The 27,110-nt window shown below is 46.0% G+C and overlaps 1 protein-coding gene across 1 annotated transcript; it reads right to left on the bottom strand.

Moving 5' to 3' along the window:
- Window positions 1-1,520: 1,520 nt before the first annotated feature.
- LOC149363322 (serine/threonine-protein kinase PLK1-like) lies at window positions 1,521-22,119 on the bottom strand. The gene is made up of 10 exons (XM_089573455.1): window positions 22,009-22,119; window positions 20,110-20,217; window positions 14,248-14,364; window positions 12,503-12,816; window positions 12,116-12,315; window positions 10,987-11,106; window positions 10,465-10,545; window positions 8,968-9,280; window positions 7,157-7,406; window positions 1,521-2,067 (listed from the first exon to the last, which is right to left on the bottom strand). The coding sequence occupies exons 1-10, from the start codon at window positions 22,117-22,119 to the stop codon at window positions 1,876-1,878; spliced, it is 1,806 nt and encodes a 601-aa protein (XP_089429581.1). The 3' UTR covers window positions 1,521-1,875.
- Between the last annotated feature and the right edge of the window lie 4,991 nt (window positions 22,120-27,110).

Here is a 27,110-nt window from a genome sequence, read left to right as displayed (position 1 = left end):
TGGCTTTTACGCGCCGCTCAGCTTTGAGGCAGTCCCTTAAATTGTTAAAAAGAAGGCCATCGGATTTACCTTCGTGCTGCGTCGTCAAGCCGTCCTTTCTGTGATTTCTGCCCGGTGTAGGTTGTACGGGAACATGTGTGCTCAGTTTTATTATTGTATTCAGGAATCCACGATGTATGTTTGATGCGCGCATTCACTGCTGATATCGCGAGCTGTCTTACTAGCGATAGTGATTTCTCTATTTCATGGAATGAGAAAGCGAGGCTATAAAACCGTGGAAATGTGGAATAATTCCTAATGTTTTGTTGCACACTGGTCGCTGAGCCTACGTGGTATTCCAGTTTCAGCCACAAGCCATTTATGCCGGGATACACCCACATTTTGCTCCTTGTTTTCGGAAAAAAAAGCCGATCTAGTGTTTACCCATCAGTCAACGTCTTCAGACTCGTACTGTGAAAATAGCGAGAGTGAGTCGTACGGGAGACGCCCTGGCAGATTATTTTAACCTAAATCAAAAAGTAATTAGTGTAGCAATAATCAAAAAACTATTGGCCACGAAATTAAAAAACCCAGATCCTAATTTCGCGTACTCAAAACCTGCACGATTGGCTTCTCCTTTTCTCTTTTTGCACTGAACACAAGCATATTTCACAACTCCATTTAGAAAAACGGAATAGCTCGCTCGAACCGCTCACCTTTCCTGCTGGTGACCCGCCGAGCACGTCATGAATACATTTATGTGATTACGTGAATTAAAAAAAAACTATCGAATGGCCAGTTTTGAACAAGGGCTATGATGAAAAAATAAAGACAACAAACGCTGTGTGACACGTCTACAGCGAATGCCTAGATGAATACAGCGAATACTGAAACAGCAAAATGAGGTGGCAAGAAATGTCAACACTGTCTGAAGACGCTAAAAACCGCGTGCATCGCTATGCGTTGAAATATTCTGCTGACAAAATTAACTAAAGTGGCGGTCAAGCGCGTTTTCATCGTCACCTGCAGCATTTTCCAAAACAAGGTTCGAGTAACAAGCGCAGCGTCGCCACCCCGGTCACTTCACTTCACGCGGCAACTGACCACCCTCTCTGCGCTGCTGCTACCGCGATTAGTATTGCACACCTCGAACTCCGTCGTGGTGCCTCTGTTTCCTTTATAGAGCTCAACACAATAAACGAAACGGCGGAAAGCTACTGTGGCCGGGTATAATGCCAATCAAGGCGCAAAGTATGTGGGCTGTCGTGCAGACGACGCCACAGAGGACTACAACCAAGATGGCGACTGGCTACTTCCGGTAAACGCGCGCATGCGCAGTAGGCTTTGTGAAATCGGTCTATTACCAGAGCAAAAAGATCTGTTGAAACCCACGCGTCATGCATGATATACAAGCTGTTGATAACGCCGAATCGTTAGCTGCGCAGGATGGGTCTGCTGCATCAGAATACAAAATAACCAAGAGCGCTGAAATCTAAAGAAGCAAACAAGTGCTCTGGAAGAGGTTGTCCAATATTGTAGTAGTCAATAAAGTAAAAACACCAATGCAGGAATTGAGGTCCGCCGTTCACGGTGAATTTTGGTGCAGTAAAAAATTAACGACGGCAAAGCAGCGCGTTGTGCACCAGCAAAGATAACCAGGAGCGTCGGTGAGATAAAGCATAGTATGCAGTAAGCATAAAAGAGGCGCATATAGTATATATATATATATATATATATATATATATATATATATATATATATATATATATATATATATATATATATATATATATATTCTTACGATGGATCTTTATATAAACTGATATGTATGCGCTTGGTGGGGAGCAGCGCAGCCGCACTGCACGCTGCGTGTTGCCAAACAGCGGGCCTGTTATGCTAGCATGACACAGCGGCCATTTTGTCGAGGATGGTGCGCGCATACCGGAGGCGCGAAAGCAGTTTTGGTGGGCAGCCACGCTCAAGTGTTTTGAGCCTATAAGTGTGAAAGATGCCGGCGTTGTCGATGTACGTTACGGCGGCCATCAAAGGGCACAGGACGAGCTTCGTGTGGTCCTGGAAAAAGTTGACCTGAAGAGAAGCAAAACAATGACAAGCATGGCTAGTAACATAACACAAGAAACAGTCAAAAGATGCCTTAGTAAAATTCAGAAGTTGGTGTACTGTACGAAACCTCAATCCCAGGACTGCACTCAAGATATTTTACCCGATGCACCAGAACATTGTACTCTTACAGAGATGGGCGGGCTGTCACCGAGCATAATCTAAAACGGACAGCCAAGGCAACTAACTTTACTGGACTTTTTTGCTTAGTAAAGATTGATTCCACGACCCTTTCTGCCTGTGTTGAAAACGACAAAATATGCACTTAATGCAGAGAACTTTCAATTCGCAATTTTGGATGTCAAGACCGCAAGGTGTGAATTCGGGCTAGTTGGTAATTCGTCCTTGACAACAAAGCGCGTAGAAAACTACGAACTCAGAGAAGCGTTTGAGTGTCTTTTATTGTCTTCATCGTTTTCTACGTCCTTTGTTCTGTGATCACCATTTTGATAGTTAGTTATATGGGGTTTTATGGCGCATAAGCAACTATGGCTATCATGCACCAAACACAAGGTTATATGATGTTATGTCAAGTGTTCAGAGGTTACATTATAATAGATTTAAAACATTGGCTTTCTTTAGAAACTTACAAACAAGTGAAAACTCGACAAGTGTTATCTCGCCTAAAAGCAATGCGGGATGAAATGGAATGTGTTCATTCTAAAACACCGTAAAAATTTTTTTTCTAAGTTCTTCGAGACGCGAACAAGAAATTAAAATGTGATTTACTGTGAGCTCCTCACCACACATTTCACACAGAGGTTTGTCTTTTTTTGTTAATAAGAAGTTATGGGTGATGTGTGTGTGTGGCCTATGCGTAAACGACATAAAATTACTTCGATAAAACGCTCTTTATGGCTGCATGATTTCCATTCTTTTAAAATGGGCTTTATGGTATGCAGCTTGTTGTGTCCTTCATTTTCCCAAGAAGCTTGCCACTTGGCTCTTAGTCTGCTATGCACTAACTTCATGTAATCTCTAGGAGGCAAATTCACATGTTTTATTTCCATGGTTCTGGTTTGTGCAGCACACATGTCGGCTCTCTCATTGTCCCTAATGCCAATGTGACTGGGAACCGAGCATAATTTTATAACATGTTTTTGTGTTGTGTGATCGCCATTTTGAAATGATGGCGTTGTGGGTGGTCAGCGCGAGAGATGATCTCGGGCGCCAATCCTGTTTGCCTGCGAAAACGACCCGAGGAAGGCGATACCCGTATTCTATTTCTTCACCTCTTCGTGTTTATAAAAGCTCAGTTCAAAGTTCAAGCAGTGTCTTTGTCAAATTTAAAGCGGAATTTATCGGTAAAAGCAAAACCTTACAGTTTTCGCTGCCCCTTTGAACAATCGCAGACTATACCTCTTACTGTTCTAGAACATTTGCGCGAGAGTGCAACAAGATTAGCATCGCAAAATAGCAGTGAAAAGCTCGTATACTGCTCTTAGCAGAACCTGGTATGCGTAAAGACACTACATTTCGCATTTAGATCGGGAAGCGCAGACACTGAGTCTTAAACCTGTATTACTGTTCCTTAGTTTAGCTCACAACTACTAAAACAAACAGAAAATTTCACTGCTCCCAAAGAAAGCCATTCGTCATATTGGATTACTTAGGTCATACTCGACAAGCTCTCCAGGCACATAATGTTGTAATGATTCAAAATATGTACGAATTGCGAATTCCGTTGTCATATTATTTCCCTTCCAGCCTCAGATCAATGGTAGAAGGTACCACACTGCTAAAAGAAAATAGCCATCCAGTAAACACACGCAACACAGACAAATGGCTAGTACTCTTTTTTCGAACAGACTACAGGCTGCAGACACTAGAATACAATCTTCCCACAATTCTCAACAAATACAGACACGAATAAATCTACCAAATCTACACTACGTCATTATTTTGTAATGATGTAACCTAATATTCTTTCTCTTAGCTGAAAATTTGTTTCCAATTTTCCTCAGTTTGTTTTACAAATTTCTCGTTTAAAGCGTTAATAAAGTATATAAGATTTGCTGTCATTTATTTATTTATTTATTTATTTATTTATTTATTTATTTATTTATTTATTTATTTATTTATTCATACTGTCAGCTGCTGCCAAGACAGGAGTTGAGATCCTTGAAATAAACAAGAACTAGATGCAGTACATAAGCAGATCACCGCCTTAGGAGAAATACAAAACAATACAACAATACAAATTTATAGGAAAGACAAAATGACAAGTGATATGGGCCAAAAACATACCAGTCAAACCAGTCACAAATACTTCATGAGGGCGTTTTCAAAAGCCTTTAAATCCGAACATTGAATCACTTCTTTTGGTAATTTGTTCCATTCGTCAATAGTGCGAACCAGAAAAGAGTATTTGAAGGAATCTGTTCTAAAATCCAGAGGTGTGATATGTTTTGAGTGTTTTGTTCTGCTGCCAGAAGCATTCAGTGGTTTGATGTATCGGTCTAGATTGACCTTACAGCTACCTGTCAGCACATGAAAAAAGAATATCAGTCTGTTAAGCTGCATTTTCTGCTTCACAGTTGTCAGCCCGGCCCTGTTTCTAAGTTCAGACACTGATTGGGTTCTAGAGTACGAGTTAAAAATAAATCTTAGAGCTTTGTTTTGTACCCGTTCACATTTCAATATGTTTTGTTTAGTATACGGCTCCCAAACATGACTAGCGTAAGTCAGCACTGGAAGCCCAGCCATCTTGTAAGCAAGTAGTTTTACCTCTACTGTGGCATCATGAAGTTTTCTTCGCAATAACCAGAGCTTCCGCGTGGCCTTATTGCAAACATTGTCAATGTGCGTTGTCCAGTTTAGGTCATGTTTAAGGTGAACTCCTAAGTATTTGACATCGGTTACTTGAGTTAATGCTGTACCATTGATACTGTAAGTGAAGGTTAAAGGGTCTCTTTTGCGTGTCATGCACATAAAAGATGTTTTCGTTGCATTCAGTTCCATTTGCCACTCGTCACACCAGGAACTAATTTTCTCCAAATGGTTGCTAAGTTCTTGCTGGTCAGAAGAGGAATATATTTTTGAATACACAATGGTATCATCTGCATAATGTTTCATCACAACTTGTGGGGAAAAACCTGTGCTCATGTCACTGATATATATTAAAAACAGTAAAGGCCCTATTACCGATCCTTGCGGCATACCTGATCGAACTGATTTTTTAGAACTATGAGTAGAGTTTAATGAAACAAATTGCTCCCTTTGTGATAGGTATGCCTCTATCCATTTCACTAGCTGATTGTTGCCGAGGGTAAAGGACAGTTTTATAAGCAGCTTTCTATGCGATATTCTATCGAAAGCTTTCCGGAAGTCAATAAAAACTATATCGATTTGCCCCTTTCCATCAATAAATTCACCAATCTCATGTACAAGCTCAGTCAGAATTGTGGATGTTGAGTAACCTCGTCGAAAACCGTGCTGATTGATCCCCAGAATGCCGTTTTCCTCCACAAATTTCATCAAGTGGTTGGTCAAAATATGCTCCAGCGTTTTGCAACATGTACTGGTAAGGGAAATTGGTCGGTAATTCATGACATCATCTTTGGGACCTTGTTTATGAATTGGTATTACCTTAGCCAGTTTCCAGTCATTAGGTACTTGACCAGATTCAAGGGATTTCTGGAAAACATCTGCGAGGTAAAATGAACACCACTCTGCATACCGCTTTAAATAAGCATTAGGAATTTCATCAGGACCTGGGGATTTTTTTTCGTCCAGTTTGAGAAGTAGATTGAAAATGCCGGTATGACTTACTTTAAGCTCAGGTAAAGGTTGTATATCAAGAGATTCCGTTTGGGGCGTAGTACCGTCATCCAAAGTAAAAACTGATTCAAAGTATTCATTTACGAGGCATGCCATTTCAGTCCTATCAGTGATAGTTCTATCTTTACTTGTCAAAAATTCAATGCCAGATTTTGGCTTTGAAACAAATCTCCAAAATTTTCCAGGAGCCGTTTTGATAAATCTAGTTAGTGTTTGACTCATATAAAGGTGCTTTGCTTGGATAATTTCCATTTTCAATTCCTGAGAGAGTACATTAATACAATCGCGAGTTGTTTTAGAGGTGGATTTTTTAGCCCTGAGACGTTTCAAAAGGCGCTTTTTATGAATAATCGTTCGTGTAATCCATGGGTTTCTTTTGTTGACTTTTTTAGTGCGCATGGGAACAAATCGCTTTATCGAGTCAAACACCACTGTTTTAAACCTCTCCCACGCATCGTTTACAGACGTAAGTTCTAGAGATATATAACGAGTGAAGTCATCATACCCTAGTTCCAGGCTATCTAATATTGCGACATCATCAGCTTTATAGAAGTCCGGGATGGTCAAGATTCTATTGTTCTATTGAATTGAGTTGATTGTATGCATATTTCCTTGCAGTTAGTGATACTTGCCAAATTAATATTTTTGGTGTCATTTTAATATAACTATATGTTCACTGCATTTACTTGAATCCATGATACTCTTGTTTCGTTTTATACATGTATCAACTATTTGCTTCTCGATGTATATGAATATTCTTTTAATGTGTGCTGTTATGCCTTGTAACGGCTGGCTGGGCCTCGTCAAGCTGTTTACGCACAGCTTTTAGCCCACGCAATCGACCAGAACCTTCTGGGAAATCAAATTGAATTGAACTAGACTGAAAAGAAATGTTCAATGCCACTTTTCAAGTAATTCGTTGCCTCCATGGATGTTAACGTGAGACAGAGGTGGATTAAATTCACGCTAAAGCTAGTTGGTTCAAGATCCGCTAGTCCATTATGTCACAGCCACTATACGTCGAACCACGCCTGCTGAAAATGAAATACATAGTTAAGTGCAGTGTGTTCGATTTTTCTGCACATTCGAAGCGCGAGCTACTTTTGAAGCATGCCTTCAGGCTCAGAACTTTCTTTGCCTTTTGCTCCGACCTCACACCAGGTTTCTTTGATCCGACCGTCACTGGAACTTCTTGATAAAAACAAACTACAAGTCTTTTGAATAACATCTTGAGTAACATGCAGAAGACGACGCGAGCGAATGCATGCCTTCCTACCTGCACCGTCCCGTTGGTCAGGTAGAAGGAGATCGCCGAGCGGGTGCGCAGCCATGTCGCTAAACACGGTAGCCTGACGAGGTCGCCACACTCGAGCGGACGGATGTCCCGACCGGTCTTCAGCAGCGTCTCCTCCATGTAGGTCATGAAGTACTTGAGCAATATGGTTTTCTTCTCTAGAGACGAGGGATACTTTTCCAATGTGTGGCAGTGCTCACTACCGTTCTCGTCCACGTAGCAAGTGGTGTTCCTGCGTAAACACATGTCATTGTGACCAATGCATACACTGCACAATGAAGCAAATATTGCTTCTCTTCCGATTAAACCCTGGCATCCTTTTTAAGCTCCTGGGATATAGGAGTTTCAGCAATTTTAGTAATAGAGAAGGGTGATTTAAAAAAAAACTAAGTAGCCTCCAATAAAAAACTGAAGTGCGTACATCCTGTACTTCTCAATTTGAATTTACGCAAAAAATACTTCCAGGTTTGTCGGTGACTGAAGGGATTTCTTTCCTAAGTTCTGATTACATTTCTTACTTTCTTCATCCAAAAAATCTTAGCACAGCAAGTTATCGCTTACTTCCGCTTACTGCACCACTGAATAAGGCGCGCGCTCCAAGACATTCTGCTGAAACACATCCAGTATCGCATACTTCACTGACGAACTACTGCAGCACAACATCGAAAGCAGAATCTGGAAGATGGTACATGAAGTTTAACGTCCCAAAGCGGCATGGGCTATGAGGGACGCCGTAACGGAGGGCTCTGGAAAATACGAAAGTATGCAAAGTGGGTGTTCCAGCGAAGCTGATCTATTCGCGCCACCCGAATTAAAGCTGATAAAGACGACGATACCCAAACCCACCGCGAGAGATAGGCAATTTAGCGCGTGGTTTTGGCGTCGCGGTGATGGTGTAGTGCTCAAATAAAGTGTCCATCGAAGCTGTTCCCACGATCTCCCAACGTCGACATTTCACTCTGTAGCTCCAAGTGACAGCTTTGTGCGAAAATATGACGTCCATTCGTTTTAATTCAGTTCGGACCGAAGTGATAGCTCCTCCCAGCCCGGACTATCGACAGGAGCTCCTTCCTAACTGTCGTTTTGCCGCTGCCCTGGACCTTCATGGCTTTCAGAGCCTCTCTGAAGGTAACCGGCATGTTCTGAGCATTGTGTGTCACCAGCATTGCTCAGCGAAGCAACTGAAAGCCATGGGCGCGAGAAATTGATTTTGTGTAGCTGGCCGGAAAGTTTAGCATGGAAACTTCTCTAGCTCCGAATACTCATTTTTGCCCTAGTCACGCGCAAGGCGTATATTCTAGTTTCCTACTAGTGGATACGTAGTAGGATACGTAGTCTTAGGTTTCATAAGCAACAAATATTCTCTTTTTTTCTCGATTTCAATGAAAAGAATTCTAGCAGCTATACTATGATATTATTTAATGCTTAAGAAGAACTTATACACACCGCTTTGAAATTTCCTTAAAGGGGCAAGGTCGGGCTGAACATCACGTCAAGAACGCCATAAATAATCCATTAGGAGCAAGGCCATCAATTCCGCCCATTTGCGTATCGCTGCAATGGGGCACCCAGTGACATCCGGAACAAAGCGTCTAAATGCGCGATCAATACTTTAAGCACTTTTCATCGAATTTAATTAAACACTAATCGATGTGATTGCTGCTATCATGAGAGATGCCCAAATTTGTTCGATCATGGCAACTCTCCTTGAGGAAAGCCATGTGATGTTACCTCCGTTTTTGTATCTTTGTAATCACAAGTCGTAACCATAATTTTAGAAGCAAATAGCTTACACGTTGTTGTTGGGCAGGATCAGACGTGTGTTATCATTGAACAGCACACCGATGCTGCTGTCGCATAGCTGGTAGCCTACACCGTACTTTTCGCTGTAGTCCACCCATTTGCTGATCCAGAAAACTGGTGCGTAGGCAGGGTCTTCCATATCGCCGGGCCTGTCGATGCAGCGCTCGGATGGCCGAACACTGAGCAGCTTCCGCAGGAGACGCTGTAACTCCTTCAGGTGCTTTTCGCGGTGCTCTCCTTGTTCTACTCGGCTCAGCAATTTCCCTGATTCAGCCGGCACTTCGATTTCCTTCAATGTTCCGGCTGCAAAGAGAGGAGAGTTGAACATCGAAATCAAACGATGCTTAAAATCCTGGAATATGGTCCGCCCTAGATGAAATCATGAAGAAACTTTTGGTAGTGAATCATTGGGAACAGAACCCCCTGTTCTTTAGGGCAAGAGTGCATTCCAAAGGAAGGTGGCAAATAACTGTGGGAACCAGGGAGTATGCTGAAGACAAAATATAATGAAATTTGCTGCGTTATAGCGGCCCATTGGCTACAGAACTGCCATCGGCTAATACACTGATAGACGCGTCCAGGGAATTGAATATATCCGGATTATGAAAAATGGACAGTCCTTTAAGCGTTCCTTTCTTCGGTAAGACAACAAATTAGAATCCTTGCTCCTGTGCATGCAAGCGCATACGCGAATCTTTTGTTTAGGGTTGGGGGAGGTGTATTTAAGCTTTTTCTTTCCGTCTAGGCCAGTGATCAATTCGAGGTACGCCCGGCCAATGAAGCACGTCATTCACAGGCGCATTTCCATTCTACTGCGGTGTCGTTACGCGATCTTTTCACCCCCGTTCCGAGTACTGATAATATCTTTGTATAGCGTTATGGAGGCAGATATTACGCATGGCGGTTTGGTCTGACTCTGGCCACAAACTGGCGGCAGCGATCAAGAGCCCCCAGCACTCGAACTTTTCTTTCTCTAAGCGTCAAAGTAGAATGAGGTTTTGCACTTTGTTTCATCGTTCTTCCTCTTAATTATTACACATCCTCATCACTATTATACATTGATCCAAGAATGCGCCAGGTACCCGTGATGGTTGTATACAATTGAATCCCGCAACCTTAACGAAACTTGCGAGATTATGAATACATGTACTTCACGTAGAACATACCAACTTCAATATGCACAACTTGCCAGAATGCTACTCATGCACTGTTCTGGGTTTGCGATAAAAAAAGACAATCTCAGCACCTCAATAGTTAGACCGCTTATTCCATATGGAATGTAAATTGCATGTTCTTGGCTGAACTTTGCGTCTAGACAACGTCAGAGCATCACATTTCTTCTCCCAATCAATATCAGAACGATGGGGGCTACGCCATATGCAATCTTCTGATGAGAGATGAACAAAAGAACTTTAACGTCGTTTCAGTTTGTAATTTCACGCTGCAGCTTGGTACTTAAACGAAGTCAGACAAGAAATGTCACTCACGCAGCTGCGACTTCAGGCTCTGCACTGGCCTTTCCTCCGTTTCTTGCGGTTTCCTCACAAAGGTGACCATGGCCTCCAGCCCTGTAAAGCGAAGGAACGGAGTGAAGGTTGTACTTGCCTATAGGTTCAACAGGCTAAAAGTTTTCCCGCCCATCTCAGCCCGCATTTGCCACAAAGCAACGGCGAAAATGTCTATAGAGTTGTTCTACCGTTTCCCTAAATCAGCTAGCGAGATCGATATGTGCCGCAGCGTATTCTGCATAAACGTGAGACTATCTGCTGCAGAAATCCCATAAAAGTGTTTAAGAGAATGAGTAGATGTTTAACAATGAGCTATTCATAAAAAATAGTATACCTGAACTGTGGTTCAATATTTTGACACAGAACTATAAAAGCTCAGAGCTTACTAATACAGCTTGTAAAGTCTACGCCAAAGCGACTACTGTAACGTTCACAAACGATATCTTTTATAGTTTTTTCACTATAAAGTTATTCTCGTTCAACACATTGTTGTCAACTCACCACGTTCTTCGTTTATTTCCAATAGAGGGCGACGGCTTTCAGTGGTCATGGTAGTATTAGGAGCGTCAAACCGCGGTGGTATAACCAGGCAGGACGTAGGAAGATGTGAAGGCACAGGCCCTACAAATAAACAGAACAATGAAGACGATGAATTGCTATGGCTCAAGCAAATCCGTGGCCAAAGAGCGCTAGAGCACAATGGTTCTTCGTCCACTCGAGGTGAGGTCTTACATTTCCCAAGCATTTCACTGCAATGGGGTCCCACAACGAAAGCGTCATACTATTTGTGCTTTCATGGTCACGGCAACACAGTCCTTCAATACGGCGTAAAACAACCCTCGAGTGTCCGTAAGGTATAAAAGAATTTAATGGCGTATGCGTGCGGTCATGCAGATGATCGGCGCTAACTGGCCCACTTATGATATTCCATTGTTTCAATTTTTAATGCTGCCTCCACTCACGAGTATGACGATAGTATTTTTTAGGTGAGTGGCAACGAGCGCTTTATGCTGAGAAAAATCAGTTCGCACTGACTTGGCGGTCAGCGTGCAGAGAATGTTTGGCCCACCACTGCACATTTCTGCCTGTTGCAGTGCCCAACCAGTGCCTGCTGGGCGGTTAAGTGAAAGAGCCCTGACGCAGCGGTTGGCAGCTCTCGCTTCAATACTTAGGGCTGCAAAAAAATATGAGACACTTAAGCTCCACCATAAAGGCGTGACACGATAGCGTAATGGGTTAATTGGCATATGTGTAGAAGGTCACTCTTTACTTTCATACACCCCTGCGAGTCCTCAACCTCTCCTAGCGCCGTGTGGCCGTGGTTAAGCAATGTGCCACTGCCCTGCGATGGCAGTTGCTCCCAGAGGTGGGCCTTGTGCGGCCCAGGTTGCTCTTCTGGAGCGACGAACCATTAATTGATCTGCCACCTGCTACGATGAGTAATTTGCTCAGAAACCTGTGGGAATGTTGTGATGGCGCCGCATGGTCACGTAACTTAGGTGGCTCACCTGCCTTCCAAGTTGCCCTCTGGGCACCACCAGCCAGAGTCATGCTCATGGTATTTTGCTCACCACGCAGACGCCGTATTTTCTGCAACGGGGCACTAAACGTTATCGCGTTAAAAACTTACTTCCGGTAAAGAAAGCATCCTCCAGGATGGCGTCGATGCTAGGCCTGTTTTCTGGCTCTAGCTGAAGAATCCTCCGGATGAGGCAACGCGCTGGAGAGCCCACCGTTGAAGGGAAGATGTACCCGTTTGCCTTTATGCGTACGTAAGTTTCCTGCATGGTGGGAGCAGCAAACGGGGGGTGGCCCACGAGCATCGTGTACCTGCATTGAACAGTCATAGTGATCAGATAGGCTTAGGCTTCTACAATGCAATTATCTTAAGAAACCGGTGGACAGTTTTGGAGCACAGGATTGGCAGAAAATGCATCTGCTTCAAAATTCTTTGTCTCGCTATCATCTATGCTGCACAATACTTTAGGCAGTAAGCAACCCCGGTGACAGAACTCACAGAATGCATCCGATCGACCAGACGTCTACTTCGAAGCTGTGTCCTTTCTTCAACAGGACTTCTGGGGCGATGTAGTTGGGCGTTCCGCACAGGGTCTTCCTGCGCTCACCCTCGAAACCGATGCGGGCGGCGAGACCGAAGTCTGCCACCTTCAGCTCCATCTCCTCGTTCAGTAGCAAGTTTCCCAACTTCAGGTCCCTGTGGACGACCCGCTGCTCCCTCAGATATCGGCAGGCGAATAGAAGCTGCTGGATGAAGTACCTCGCCTCGCCCTCTGTCAGCGTCTTCCGACGCCGGTGCATTTCCAAGAGCGACTGGAAAGCAATGAATGAAATCTGTTTTACTGCCCTCGCGAAACCCTGCAACCCTGTGCTCTTCACCAGTGTAAGCGTCTGGTGTTCTGGGAGCGCATACCCACTAAGCAGGTCCCTTCAGCATTAGGTAATATTTCTTGAACATAACTGTTGAATAAAAGTTAATTTTAGTGTATACGAGCTCGTGAATAGATGTACCTATCCGTAGTCATTCTATGCTTGGTTTTAGTTTGTTTTTGCATGGATTGAAATCTATAAACGACTCAGGCTATGAAGGCCGCCGTAGTTGACGGCTCCGGATAATTTCTACCACCTGGGGACCCTTAACATGCACTGACATCGAACAGCACACGGGCCTCTAGCACTTTGACTCCATCGAAATGCGACCGCCGTGGCCGGGTTCGAGCCTACGTCTTCTGGGTCAGCAGCCAACCACTATAACAACTTAGCCACCGCGGTGGCCTTCACGTACCCAAGGCGCACAGTTTACTTGTACCACATACTATAAAAGCGGGAACTCTAATGAATTGTACTTGATGCAGCGCATGAATTAAACAGCATTAGCGGCAAGTGCGTATGTCATAGGCAATAATTACTCATTTTGAGAGGTAATATTGCTCCACCCCGATTCTATAGACCTACACACTGTCGTGCAACGTAAATAATATATAGGAAGGTCCAATAAACTGAATTCTTGAATCTTAATTCTTCATGGGTAACAATGGACGGTAAATACTGTAAACTTATTTAGCACGGTATGAGTGGGTGTGAAAACCAGTGTTGGTGCATGGTAGGTAGCTTCATTATGGCCATGTAGTTTGGATCGACATTTCCTTACAAGCACCCGAAGAGCAGTTGTTAAGACGTCATCACCAATATAAGAACTAAACTATGGAGACTTCGTGTCCGCTGTTGCGAAGGCACAGCCCTCCACATGGAAAGAGATCGGTCACCGCCAGAGAACTTCCTAGAAGCTGAAGAAAAAGACAGTCCTGGAAATTGCTCTCTGCTCCTTGCAAGGTACAGCTATATCCCGATATGCCCACAGATGTGCCCTGCTGAGCGTTCTAACCAACGATCGAGCTAAACCTACTCGCCGTAGACGCAAAACAAACTGCCGTACAATTGCCTTAGCCGCCACCTTTTTCCGCGCTACTGTACGTTTTTATGATGGTGCCGCACTCTACACAAGAAGCATTGCTTTCGTCAGTCGATAAAAATGCCTGGACAGCAGGAAGAGGCACACATGCAGAATGAGCGTGTAGTTCTCTTCTCTGTAGTGTATTGTAGGAAAAGGGCACAGCGCTCGTTTGTACTTTATATAGTTTTTTGTGCACTTGTGCCGCTCTTTAACATGCAACCCAAACTAGCCCTGAAAATTTTTAGACATTAACCAGAAAAAACAGGAAGGTACTCAATAGAAGTTCATACCTGCCTTTTGCACAGTTCAAGGATGATGTACACATTGCGTTCATCCTCGAAGTAGCTGTGGAAGCCGACAATGTGTTTGTGGTCCAGAGCCTTGTGGATTTGGATCTCCTGGGTGATCTGCACACCAAAGGAAAAGTCTGAAAGCGCGCAGCGTTTTACACAGCACAAAAATAGGGAAAAAGGAAGTACGCAGCATATCACTCGGAACTGGCGACTTGTTGGTGGACGGCTGAAAAACTGAAATTAGTTATGAGGTAAAAAAAAAGACCTAATGGCGTCACTCAAAAGAGAAAATCTAACTGCATCTTCAGGTAAAGCGTGAATAACTAAGTGAATGAAAGAACCGAGAAGGAAAGGGCACCACAGTGGAAGCCTCTAGGTTACTTTCGGCTGCCTGGTTATCTTCAACATGCTCCGACATTGTACACCACGCGCGTTTCCAGGGCATTTGCCCTCCATTGAAATGCGGAGGTCACGGTCTGCATTTGATCCGTCGTCCTCGTGCTCAGTAGCCGAACGCAATAATTCATTAGGTAAAGTCGTGCGGTAGAGAAAGCTCACTGATGAATTCAAGAAAAAATTCAACGGAGAGGGATCGTGTTGTAGCCGCGGCGAGCGAAGCAGAGGCAGAGCGACTAAGCAACATGTTTATTCGGCATGCTGGGCCGTACAGATTAAGGGACGCACGAGCGATCTGCTCGCTGACTTCTTAACAAGTGCAACGCTCCCATTCTCGGCGTTGCCATTCACACACGTCACAGCATCACGTGACACTACATACCAATCGCGCACAATGCGATCACATGATACTTCATTCCCTTTCCCCCTAACTGTTTTACACCAGCTCTATGGGGTATAACGATCAGGAGGCTTCCGAGAACGAGCACTGCGCCGAAGAGGTGGCGTGTCCGGAGGTGGCGCATGCTCCCGGAGCGGTGGTGCAGGCAGCGTGGACCTTGCAGGCGAACTGGCGTTCTGTCCCCGCAACGTAGATGCTTGGGCAGGCTGTGGTGCTGCGGAATCCTGTGGCTCAGACGTATCTAAGGAAGGGATCTTAGTAGACGACTCTTCCGGTACAGAATCAGGCATTGAACTAGGCACAGAAGGATACACAGTTGGCCCGGATTCAACACTTTGAAACGAACACGGACGTAGGTTGTCAGCATGCACAAACCTCTGTTCCTGCCCTATTCTAACATTGTAGGTGGATGCACTGCACCGCTGTTCTACAACGCCTCGCAACCACTTTTCCTCCCCTGGACGTAGTCCTTGCACGAGCACATGGTCGCCTTCCTCAAATGATCTCCATGACCGCCCTCTCTCGTTAGCCTTCTCTTTCGTCTGGTAGAACCTCTCGTCCATACGTTTTTCCAAGTTCGGTTGGAGAAAGGTCAGGCGTGTGCGCGGCTTCCATGACAGAAACAATTCCGCGGGTGTCAGCCCCGTGGTTGCGGTTGGTGTGTTTCGGTACGTGAACAGAAATTGGTCAACCCGATGTTGCAAGGTTTTCTTGATCCCTGTTCTTCTCTCGTCGAGAACCTGTCGCAAAAGGTCCCGTTTAATGGTCTGTACGTACCGCTCTGCGCTTCCATTTGATGCAGGGTGGTACGGTGGCGTCCTGGTATGCCGCACCCCATTCCTGCGGAGAAAGTCTGCGAAATTCTTGGCACAGAACTGTGGACCATTGTCCGTAACTACTTCTTCCGGCAGGCCGTAGGCCGCAAAGACACTCCGCAGCTTTTCAATGGTCTTCTCGGTAGAGGTGGATGGCATGACGAACACTTCTGTCCACTTGGAATGCACATAAACTAGGACTAGGAGCCACTGGTTATCGGTAAAAGCAAAGTCCAGATGGATTCTTTGCCATCTGCGAGTTGGCCAACCCCAAGTTAGCAGTGGAATACTTGGCGGAGCATTTTGTGTTAACTGACACGTGTCACAGCTTTTCACAATCTGCTCAATGTCCTCCGTGAGCTGAGGCCACCACACAAAGCTACGGGCGAGCATTTTCATGCGCGTCATCCCGGGGTGTCCTTCGTGCAAAAGATGGAACACCTGTTTGCGCAACCCACGAGGTATAATCCCTCGATTTCCCCATGTAACACACTGCTGATGTCGGCGAATGAAATAAGGTATTAGGTCATCTTTAACATGCGGCGGCCAACCACTCATCGTATAACACAGTACTTTCGACAATACTCTGTCAGTTCGAGTGCACTTCTGAATTTCAACAGCAGACAATGGCACTTCATCAACAACTGAAAAGAAATGTGCATAATCCGAGACATCATTGCGATTTGCAAGTGGTAACCGTGAAAAAACGTCAGCATTTCCAACCTCTCGACCTTTGCGGTAAACCCAACGATAATCGTACGCTGCAAGCAGTAAAGCCCAGCGTTGCATGCGGGCTGCTGTCATCCCTGGTACGGGCTTGCCATGAGCGAGCAAGCCTACCAATGGCTGATGGTCGGAGTAAATCTCAAAGCGATGCCCGAACAGATATTTGTGGAACTTTTTCAGCCCAAAAACAACAGCCAAGGCTTCTTTTTCGATGTGAGCATACCCCTGCTCTGCTTTACTTAACGTTCTGGAAGCATAGGCAATTGGCCTTTCGTCGCTTCCAATCTTATGAAAAAGAATGGCTCCTACGCCGTAAGCCGAAGCGTCGCACACTAGTCCTATCGGCTTTTTCTGGTCGTAGTATGTCAGCACATTGCTTTGTGTCAACCAGCTCTTACTTTCTTGAAATTCTTGCTCAGCTTCCTGTGACCACTGAAATCCCTTTTCTTTTTTTAGAGCATTGTACAGAGGCTTAAGCTTAGCTGACATGTTCGGTACAAACTTCCCGTAGAAGTTAATCAAGCCCAGGTAAGCTCGCAACTGTGCCGCATCCTTTGGACTTGGTGCCTCTTTTATCGCTTTCACCTGTTCATCTGATGGCCGAACGCCCTTGTCATCCAGAATGTGGCCTAGGTAAGAGACAGACGTCTGAAAGAATTTACACTTTTCCTTTTGCAATCGTATGCCTCTTTCTAGAAAACGTGCCAACACCCTTTCCACTCTATGAAAACATTCGTCAAATGTTGAGCCCGCGATAAGTACATCATCCAAGTAGCAGCTTACCCGCTCAAGCCCTTTTAACACATCATCCATGACAGACTGGAAAATAGCAGGTGCACTTGTGATGCCATAGGGCAAGCGCGTGTACTTGAATAGCCCCAGGTGTGTATTGACAACCACCATTGATTGTGCCTCCTGATGCAGTTCCAGCTGTTGATACGCTGTTGACAAATCAAGCACTGTGAAATACTTGCATCTTGACAACTTTGCAAACAAATCTTCCATCACGGGAAGCGGATAATGGTCAGTTCGCAGGCACGGATTCAATGTAACCTTGAAGCCCCCACACACTGACTTTGTTGTTCGCCTTATGCACAACAACTAGGGGCGTCGCCCAGTCGCTTTTCTGTACAGAGACTAACACTCCCCTGTTCACAAGAGACTGCAATTCAAGTGACACGGTTTCCCTCAAAGAAAATGGCACCTATCGCGCCTTGCAAAATACGGGGTTGCTCCCCTCCTTCAAAACCAGCCTGACTGGACTACCTTTGATCAGCCCCAGAGTGGGCTCGAACACCTTTGCGTACTTCTCAAGTAGCGCCGCAACTTTGTCTAAACACACGCCATGCACACTTGACCAGTCTAGCTTAAGAGCCTCCAGCCAGTCACGCCCTAGCAACGCAATGTCGCTATTGTTGTGGGTTTTAACAATAATGAGCGGAAGTTGCTTGCACTGACCATTATGTTCGACTGGAACCGTCAACTTCCCTGTGACTGTTAGCGGCGACCCACCGTATGTCCTCAGCTTTATGTGGCAAGGCTCTTTACGTAGACTGGGCCAGAATTTCCTGTATAGCGTTTCTGGCACAATGGAAACATACGCACCCGTGTCTATTTGCATGTTAACATTCTTCTTGGCTACCTTAAGGCAGATTTCATAATGCCCTGGGCGTTCTGCACAAGAATAGACATTGTACAACAACACTTCGTCACAATCCGCGTCCTCCACAGCTACCGAATTAGCCGCGTCTCTAGACTTGAACTTGCACATTTTCGCCAAGTGTCCGTAACGCTTGCATGCACGACAACGATACTTGCGAAATTTGCAGTTCGATGCTTCGTGCGCTGAACCACACCGGAAACAGTCCGGCGATTCAGACACTCGGTCCCTTGCTAGTCCTGCACCGGATGAACGCTGCTGCTGGCGTTTCCCACCGCCTGGCTTATGACGTACGGCGTCGACTGTACCATGCGTCCCTGTCGGTTGAAATTCCCGACTTTCCTTCCGCGCTAGCTCGATGCTTTTCGCAGCGTCGCAGGCGTCCGAAAACGTCAACTGGCTTCTCTTCAGCAACTCAGCTTGCGTCGCGCTGTCGCAGAGGCCCACTACAAAGCGGTCTCGAAGAGCCTCACCGAGGAATTCCCCGAATTCGCATGAAGCTGCCAAACGCCTCAACTCCACTGCATATGCTGCTATGGACTCTCCCTGATGCTGGTACCGCCGATTAAACTTGAATCGTTCTGCGATGACCATGGGCTTCGGTGCGAAATGACTTCGCAGCACTTCTACGAGTTCCGCATAAGTCTTGTCCTCTGGCGTTTTAGGCTCTAGCAAAGCCTTCTGCGTCTTGTAAGCCCTCTTGCCTATCGCCGTAATAAACATCGAGACCTTGAGGTCATCGCTCACCTGGGAGGCCTTCAGGAAATGCTCGAACCTTTCCACGTAGGACCCAAAGTCCTCGCCTCCGTCCTCGACGAACTGGTCGAAACTTCCAAGCGTTGCCATCCCTGTGCCTCGCCCGAACGCTCTCCACGAACGCCGGTTCCTCCACGAACGCCGCGATGAGTTTCACGCACTCCAGCAGGATCACGAACGCCACGATGAGTTTCACGCACTCCAGCAGGATCACGAACGCCGCGATGCGTTTTACGTAGTTCAGCAGGATCCCATCCTCGTCGCCAATTATGTTGTAGCCGCGGCGAGCGAAGCAGAGGCAGAGCGACTAAGCAACATGTTTATTCGGCATGCTGGGCCGTACAGATTAAGAGACACGCACGAGCGATCTGCTCGCTGACTTCTTAACAAGTGCAACGCTCCCCCTCTCGGCGTTGCCATTCACACACGTCACAGCATCACGTGACACTACATACCAATCGCGCACAATGCGGTCACATGATACTTCAGATCTGAAGATCGAAAGCCTATGCCCATCAAAATAACATGGGCAGGGGCAACGCGCACCAGATTTCTGACCGAACAAGTACGAGTGCTTTCATGGGTGCACTCTAGAGACAAGTCGAACCTAAGATAACTAGCGCGGGCCTCGCGAGCTCTATTCGTCAGCGCATTTCGACTTGAATAATGGCGATCTTTTGTGACCTAGTGAGCCCAGCAAGCAAGTTCAAAGTAAAGAGGTACAGAAGGTTGACATTTAGGTGGGTGGTGATAATGATGCACTTTAAAAACGAAACATTACAAAAATCCGCTGCACGATGCCCAATTTTTAAGGTGATACATTGCAGTTGCATAACGAATAACATAGCCACGACGATGTGATCTCAGTACGCGGCACAATTAACAAATATTTGCTCCAATCTTCTACCGTGGAAAAATACAGCTATGCCGTCACAACATTAATATACGGAACTTTACATGACCTTTAAATAAATATATTGGGCCTGTTCAGTGTCCCTTTTACAAAGGGCGATAGCGACAGGTTAATGTGCACAAAGACGCGAATGAGATGCAGGATTCACTTTGTGAAAGCTGGAAAGAAGGGTCCTGTTACAAGATATACACACCTTCGCTTTATGGCTAGGCTTCAGTAGGAGTGTCTTGGGAACTATCTTGGCTGCGAAAAGTCGACTGGTTTTCTTGTCCACAACTTCGTAGCATTTGGCAAAGCCTCCCTAGAAAACAAAGGAAAAACTTTTGGAGGATACTCTGTCCTCCACACGTTAAGTAGAACCTTTGAAATTTTCAAAGGGGGGTTACATATGAAGTCTTTTAACCAGCCAAGAAGACGGGGACAAAGGAGAGACGAGGCACACACAACGCTGTCGTTGTGTGTGCCTCGTCTCTCCTTTGTCCCAGTCTTTTTGGCTGGTTTAAAAAATTCATAAGAGTGCACCAACTAACCCAGATTTCAACGCTCCTGCAGGTGTTACATGTGCAACCAGTGCTAACGAAATAATTTTCGGAGCAGTAGTATTAGCTGGTGATGACTGCGACCCTCATTACACAGCGCGAGAGTGTTGCAGATTAACACGTGACGTGATCGGCTACGCGATAGCATAGTGCTCTCCTGCAGTGGCCAGCGAGGCTGATCTGTTCGTGCTGTCGCGGGTTCGAAGCCCAGTTGCCGCAGCATTAATGCGAGAGCGTTACTTGGCTCGTGCGAAAAGCCAACCGTCGACTGAAAGCCGCGGCAGAGACGAGGCACGCCAATGACGTCATCAACCCTCCTGGAGAAATACGTTATCACAAGGCAAGGGTGGATCGAGAAAGCCAGGTCGACTTTCGAAGCGATTGGAAACAAGTTTGAAGGCGCCCCTCCTCCCTCATCGTCCTCATCGTTGGCAGCGCGTGCTACCCGCTCACTTCTTGTCATTCAAGGAAGGGGCGATAGCGCAAGCTTATCTCAGCCAGTTTGCACTCGCAGCCGGGGAGCAGCGGGGCTATATAGCTTCATTTTGCTGCGCATCTGTTTTATGTACAGTTGACACTAGAGAACACGCGCTCAGCATTAGTGGCAGAAATGAAGTGACTAAATTTTCAATGTATCTTGCGTCAGATGTATAAAGGGCATTCGCCGCAAGTGTCTTTGCACTATCCGGCGGCTGCGTGCCATAAACTCAAAAGCCATTTGTGATCACGTTCACGCCAATGCTTTGAATTTACCGTATTTCTGACTGCAGCTTGGTGGAAGAATATCACAAACAGCAGAAGCGGCGGCTTCGGGATGGCTTCACGGCTCTTCGCGTTTTCTATGTCAGCACGATTGATGCCAAGCAGCCTCTCAAATGCAGACGACACATTTCAAAGCCACTGTAGGTGTTTTATCGTTATGTGCCTCAACAACTGGTAGGAGCGCTCTCACGGCCGCTTCGTCTATGAAATCTTCTGCCTGAAGATGTCGCCTTTAGAGTCGCGCCACGCACATGTAGGCTCCCTAGCTACCCTAGCCGCAAGCGGAGGTGCCTGTCCGCACCAGTGCCGCCGGCGGGGATGGTGCAATTAAGCAAAATTGCCAGTAAATGTGCCAAAACGTAAGTTCAAAGTAGCCAGGTCACCAACCTGAAATTTTTATCGCCCGGTTGGGTCGTAAAGTAGCCAATTTGGCGCAAAGTAACCCCCAACGGCAACTCTTGTTTGCGGTTCAATTCCGAACGGAACACTACCGTCGCACAGGCAACCAGTATAGCACGAGGCAAAGATACAAATTACCCGATGCGGCTCTGGGTAAAAGTGTTGCAACAAATAAAAATTTTCAAGCTATACAGCACAACCACGATTCATATCGCGCATTGAGAGGTGTGAAAGTAAGTCTGCGGAGCCCTTAGTATCCCTGCAACTAGAGACAATGAAGCGCTTTGAACGTAGTACTAAATGAACTAAGCCTCCAAGCATTGTGCCCCGCAAAGCCTCTGTGGCGCTTCCTGTCAGTGATTGCAGTCTGAGGTGTGGAAGCGAAAGCTTACCTTGCCCAGAAATTTTCCGCGGATATACTCCGTCTTTGACCCTCTGTCCACGATGACCGCTGGGAGGTCGTTGCTGGCGGCAGAAGATCTTGTCGGGATGGCGGAAGCCATCGTGCGCTAATGAGCCGCTGCTCACAGTTCAGAGAACCAGGAGCTCGAGTTTGACACCACCAAGGCGAAATGACTAGAAGCCGCCGCCGACGCCCACCGATAACTATTTACGAACGTTGGTATAGTGCATGCGTGCGCTCAAGAAAGGGGGTGTTGGCCGATACTGATTGGCGCGGAGTGGGCGCGTGCACGGACGCAGCGTCACCTTGCGGCACGAGCGCATTTTTCACGCGTATCACGCGCCCTCCCTGCAATATGTATGCTTCGACTTTCTCGAAGCGTATCAGCGATGCCTTTTATTGTGGCCGTTTTCGCTGCTGGAACTTCAAAGAACACTGCAGCTCGAGCCCCATTTCAAACACCGGTACTGCTTGGAATATGCTTGGCTAGAGATCCGTTATTGAATGCAGTGTATCACTTCCCACTATGGTAGCTTAGGCGACACAACGTTCGATTCCTGAGCTTCAGCGTGGCAGCTCCATCGTGACTGCGTTCTTGGTTTTTATTGAAGATGCAAGGGAAAAACTGCCATGTAGGGGAGTTTTAGTGAGTGTCAAAAAACCAAGGCGGCGGTGGTAATTAGTCCCGAGACCTGTACCATGGTGATCCACAGATCCCACAGTTCTGTTTTGGATTTGAGCACTTTATTTACTCTAATTTAGGACAAAAAAATCGTTCTTTTGAAACACAAGAAGACATTCCCGGTGTATGGACTTCTCTATGGTCCCTGAAAACGGCTCTGACTGCCTTTCTGTCGTACGTGTCCTAGAATAACTTAAGCCACATTCCTGCTCAGAATCAAAACTGTTAGTGCGATGAATTCAACATTTTATTCTTGTATCATAGTTGCACAATAAAAAAATAATTTTTTGCATATTTAAAACATGTTTGGTAATTTCCATAGGAATGTAGTAATGCAGAAGTTTGTGTGATTTGAGTTAGAAATTTTCTGCAGCTGACTGTGTTGTTATCTAATCGACCATGCCCCATGGTTTTATAGTCCAGCTCTCCAACTTTTTTTGAGCATTACTGAAGCGTGCTGTGATTGTATCCTTTCATGATAAGGTTTGTCAGCATATTTTGCTTGTTTAGTATTTTGACCTATTACTAGCCCTAAGGCTATGTGTCGAACCAGCTGCGTGCGTGCCTGTTTTTAAAATTAATATAATATATATATTATAATACCTATTTATTTTCATCACCATACAGTGTTGAAGGGAATGGGAATAAAAGCGGTTATCGCTTGACAAGGTTCCCACCCCCCTGTACAGCAAGTGGGCAGTGGCATGCGACAGCGCTTCTGAGGAAAAAAAGAGAAACAATACAACAGACAAATACACAATCACCAGCGTGTGTAGAAAATCAATACGGGTTTAAGAAAACGGAGTGTCTAGCGTTCCGTCCAGACGGAACGATTGCTGCTGCTGCAGTTCCGTCCAGACGGAATATTTACAGGAGCTATAGAGTTCCGTCCATACAATAGACAGTTTTAGTTTCACGTACGTAGAAGCTTCACGTAAGTAGAGCGCTTACGGGTCACCAGTGCGCATGCGGAGAACGTGAAGTGTCTGCGTGGGTCACACGGACGTACGTAAGACTGGGACATTTGCATTGCGGTCTTCACGTTGCTTGCGTACATGGCGTCGGCAAGATGGCGGCGCCCTGCCCGCCCGCTTCACAACGATAACAGCTTCGTCGCTAATCCCTCGACGAGGCATCGTGCTGTAAACTGCTGTATTTGCCTTCAGTTGGTCCATTCTTGTTCTCGCATAGAGTTTTAGGTGAGAATTAGCTTTTGTTTTCCAGATAGAAATCCGTTTCAGCAGCTCCTATGCCTGACGGAGAAGCGTTTGTGGTCGTCATAGCAACGAGTGTGCCGACGGTCTCGCGAGACCACGCGAAGCTCAAAACCTCGCGGGATATCGTGAGACCCTCGGCACAGTCAGCGGGACAAGCAAAACGGTGCACGTTTTGGCTCCATACGCACACGTCGTCAACATGAGCGGGACAGCAGCGCGCCTTCGCTTCTCGAAACGCTATGATTTAAATATGCTGCGGGACGTTAAGGAATGCAATCCCTTTGAAGATAACATGCAACATACAGTTCGGAGGAATGAAATCGTTCAACGTTTGTCAGAAGAAAGGGGGAAAGTATTTACCGCCCACACTGTGGCTTGGCCTGGCTCCGCTCCAAGCAGCTCGGCTAAAGAAAACTAGTTTTCTTTACCTGTACTAGAAGGCGCAGCACATTTTTAGGTTCTATGGCAGATCTACACAGTTTGTGTCCCGTACGTGCAGCTAAAACTGCACGAAGCGACACGAGCGTACGCTACGTAGACTGCTCACGTTTACGTGCTTGAAGGTTCTACGTACGTAAAACTAAAACTGTCTAATGTCCGTACTGTCCATACTATAAAAAGGGGTGATTTCTACCCACATAAAGCATTTCTTTGCCTCTGGAATAACCAGTTGACAAAGCTGTATCCAGATGTTCTCTCTACGCATGTATACGGCACCAAAATATCTGTCCGCGTACTGCGTTTAGTTACATCCTCGAAGGTATGACTTCCGTGCATGCATGCAAGAGCGGGAAAATGTCACTGTTAGAAGCAGAGGGCAGAAACTCTTCGCGAAGTGATGTGAAGCCCTGTCGCTGTTTGTGCTGCAAGATAACGTCGCGCGAGAAAGACTAAGACGTACACAAACGGTCAACAAGCATTATGCAAACGCACCTACATACCCAAGCCAAAACTCGTTCTATTGCCATTTCTCACTGACTGCTTGGAAAATAAAATGATGCGGCAGAGTATCCTGTCACACATTAGGCGGAACAGGATTGCCACTTTTTTAAACGGACATGCAAAACTCTGCAAGCAAACTGGTTTCCCAATCTCTAACGCAAGCTTTAATCCGTCTTGACATAACTCTTGTGGCAGATGATGTTGGACGGAACTGTATGGTGTCAGTTACAGTTCCGTCTGGACGGAACCCCATTGCTACATGCAGTTCCGTCTGGACGGAACTCTAGCGCAAATTGTAGTTCCGTCTGGACGGAACTCTAGCCACAGCCTTAAGAAAAAACAACAAAAGCAAAGAAGGCTGTTATAAAGATTATAACAACAGGAACCAATACATAAATACAAGTTTAAAGTATGAATACTTGAAAAATGTGGCTTGAGAAATAAAGTAGTTGAAGAGGTCACAGCAGCTAATGTTTCCTATGTCAATGTTTGCAGCAATTAATCTATTCAGGAGTGAGGGAAGTTGAAATGTTACCATTTGGCGTCCATAGTTTGTTCTCACTACAGGTACTACACAGTGTGGTTTGCGACGGCGTGGGTATGTGCACTGAAATAACTGAATCGGAGCTGAATAACTGAACGCGTACGCGTGCGTGCGTGCGCGTGTGTGTGTGCGCGTGCGTTCGCTTGTGCGCGTGCGTTCGCGTGTGCGTGTGCGTGTGCGTGTGCGAGTGAGTGAGTGAGTGAGTGAGTGAGTGAGTGAGTGAGTGAGTGAGTGAGTGAGTGAGTGTGAGTGAGTGAGTGAGTGAGTGAGTGAGTGAGTGAGTGAGTGAGTGAGTGAGTGAGTGAGTGAGTGAGTGAGTGAGTGAGTGTGAGTGCGTGCGTGCGTGCGTGCGTGCGTGCGTGCGTGCGTGATAACGCTCGATGGTGCCCATGAAAAGATGCCGCCCTCACGCAACATGACATGCGGCGGTTAAATAATGATTGGTCGCACGCGAGGTTGCTCGGAAAGAGCAACTTGGATCGCACAAACCCCACCAGTGGCATCACTTAACATTACAAGGCAGTGACGCACCATGCACTGCGCCAGGAGTGTTATGACGACTCCCAGGGATCTATGAATGTACTGCTGAGGATGACAAGCGGCCGGGGCATCCGAATGCAGCCTAATGAGGCAGCTGGTAGGAGAGGGCGACGCGGGCCGATGAGACGGCGACTGCCTTCACGGCGGCTACGTAAAGCTATGCAGAGGTAGAACTGCCAGGTGCGTGGCATCGAGTTATATCACCCCGCAGCGCGCGGCAACTGCTTTTACTAAGTGAGCAGGCTGGCTTACATCTCATACATAAGCAGTCTTATGGTCTCGGCCGACTTTTTTTCACACAATTTCTTTGATTCAGCTCTAAGTACTAAGGGTCATATACATTAGCTGCCTTCACAGTGGTCTTATCAACGCTATTCTTTATCGCTTGCAACCAACGTTTTACCACCCAGACGCACAGCTAGCTACAAACGCGTTTTTCGATAAGCCGGCAGCCGAACGTGGGCTAGCATAGTCTGTCCAAAAGCTGTTGCAACTTCGCAAACAGCGGTTTTGGCGCATCTCTGTGTCCCTTTCCCCCCTTCGTATTTCTTCCGTCCATGGCTCGTGTGAAAGATGTTTCTGCTACTCGCTCCCTAAAAAAAACCTCTTTCCCCCTTAAACGAGATATTGGACTGCGCTGCCAGAAAACGTTACGTGCGGCAGATAAGGAACCTACGCGCGACTATTGCGAAAGCATTGAAATTGCATTCCAACTCTAAGTCCGTGCTTAGAGTGCGAGAATTATGCACAGTAAATGCATCCAATTGACCGTCGTGGGTAAATACGACACCTTCCACAGAACTGTCGCGTCGCATGTGTAATTCTACCGTTAATTTTTCCTTTTTTTATTCCTATAAGAAAGTATTTTTGAAGTTCTTAGCAATATAAGTTTCATATGTTTTATAGTTCGTGCAACTTTTTCCTTCTGATTTTACGGCACCAGTTGCTTAGTCTTCTCTTCCTCGTGTCGACTGCTGGTGCGTTAATTTTGGTTTCGCTATCCCTCGCAAAGCGACTGGAAAACTAATTATGTCCTCTTTCATTTTTGGATGTATGGCTTTGCAGTCTACAGGAATATGTTTCTTACCTGGCTACCCCAAGCTGCACAAATACCACGTCTTTGCTAATCCGTGCGTGGTTCTAAGGCAACCTGATCTAACCTTCAA

This window comes from Amblyomma mixtum, chromosome 2 (genome assembly GCF_055824585.1).
Source record: "Amblyomma mixtum isolate Tamu chromosome 2, ASM5582458v1, whole genome shotgun sequence".
Taxonomy (NCBI): Eukaryota; Metazoa; Arthropoda; class Arachnida; order Ixodida; family Ixodidae; genus Amblyomma; species Amblyomma mixtum.
Note: the sequence above shows the minus strand (reverse complement) of the source record. Positions and strands in the feature narration are given on the sequence as shown.